The 1,543-nt window shown below is 59.2% G+C and overlaps 1 protein-coding gene across 1 annotated transcript in view; it reads left to right on the top strand.

Annotated features, from left to right (window-relative positions):
* Positions 1-1,437: 1,437 nt before the first annotated feature.
* CHLNCDRAFT_136291 (hypothetical protein) overlaps positions 1,438-1,543 on the top strand; it is a gene marked incomplete at both ends in the record, with an annotated part of 2,584 nt that continues 2,478 nt past the window's right edge. Inside the window, one exon of the mRNA XM_005845766.1 lies at positions 1,438-1,455. Within this exon, the coding sequence (XP_005845828.1) occupies positions 1,438-1,455 (18 nt within the window). The remainder of the gene's footprint in view (positions 1,456-1,543) is intronic.

Below are 1,543 nucleotides of genomic sequence, written 5' to 3'. Positions count from 1 at the left end.
CGGCGCTCTGGGCGCACCTGCAACTTGGCGGCGGCCTTCGTGTAAGCAGGGGCCAGCGACTTGCAGTGCCCGCACCAGGGCGCAAAGAACTCCTGCAGGGGGGGTGCAGCAGAACTTCCGGTCACAGGTGCCACAGGTGCGTTACACACCGCAGAGGCGGCAGCGGCGGAGGTGCCCCGAGGCCTCGCTCTTCATCCGCGTGTTAAACGCAGGGGCCTTGAGCTGGTGTGTCTTGGGCAGTGGGCAGCATCCGCTGGCTGCCGGTTCTGCCGAGCACGCACCACGATCACCGGGACCTTGCTCCCCGTCACGGCATCGAAGCTCCTGTGGGTGAGGAGGACCACCGGACCTCCCTTCTCATACAGAGCCATCGCCCCGCCTGCCAGCAGCGCCAGCAGGAGCGCGAGGGGCAGCGGCGACCCGGCCATGGTGCGCAGCAACCAGAATTGAAACCTGGCGATATGGCTGTGGCAGGGGATGACCGACCAGCTCCGGCCTGGTGACACAGCCGATGTACAGCGCGAGTACTGCAGGCGCAGGGCATGAGCCAGTGAGGCAGTGCACGTACTAGAGCCATGGCAGGTCTTGGAAGGGCATCTTACAATAATGCAAACAAATCACTTTCAAACAAAAAACTGAGACGTCCCACATATGGCCAAGGGCGGCCACATGTATTGATACAGTATGACAAGCTCCTCCCCCAAGGGCCCCGGACTGCGGGTTTACTTAGATGACAGCTGTTTGTTATGTGTTTACTGGCAATCCGAGGCGCCCTCTGAGCTTGTGGTGCCAGCCGGGCACTGCTTGCAAGCGGTGTTGCCGCTGGTGTTGGCGTAGGTGCCACCCGTGCAGTTGGTGCACTGCGTGTTGCCATCATGCTGATTGAAAGTTCCAGGTGGGCAGGGTTGGCAGGAGGTGGAGTTGGCTTCGGTGGTGATCCAGCCCGCTGGACAGTTGGTGCAAGCCGCGTTGCCAGTGGTGTTGGTGTACGTGCCAGCGCGACAAGGCTGCACAGAGGAAGGGAGGCAGAAGAAGAGGCACAAACACATAAGGGGGGGGAGAGCAGTGCAACTGCAGTCCTTGGGTGAGCACTGGCTGATCAGGTTGGGCAGTCACTATCAGCAGCTGTGAAAGGGAGGGATTGTGACCCAGCAACAATGCAATCCTAAACTCACGTAGCAAATGACCGAGTAAAGGTAAAGGTAAAGGTGGGGAAGAGCCTCCACAAGCTTAACTTCCCGGTTTTAACGTCTAGCTTTAGACCATTATTTGATCTGCCCGACGCGCCAAGTGCAGTACCCCCCACTAGTAGTGAATGGGTCCCGGGGAGGCCTGTGCCGAAGCCTTGGCGATTCTATTAGGCGTTCCCGAAGGAATTGGCTTGGATTGGCGCTGAGCCGGTCAGCTATGCCGCGTTTGTCCTCACAAAGTTTCGACATGAGAGGAATCGAACCTGTGCCCTCTCGGAGGGTTTAGACACTAGCTCCAGCGCCTTCAAAGAAGGCCTTTCTTAGCCGCGGCCCGAGTAATCACCAAACGGCTG

Source organism: Chlorella variabilis, assembly GCF_000147415.1.
Source record: "Chlorella variabilis unplaced genomic scaffold CHLNCscaffold_16, whole genome shotgun sequence".
Lineage (NCBI taxonomy): Eukaryota > Viridiplantae > Chlorophyta > Trebouxiophyceae > Chlorellales > Chlorellaceae > Chlorella > Chlorella variabilis.
Note: the sequence above shows the minus strand (reverse complement) of the source record. Positions and strands in the feature narration are given on the sequence as shown.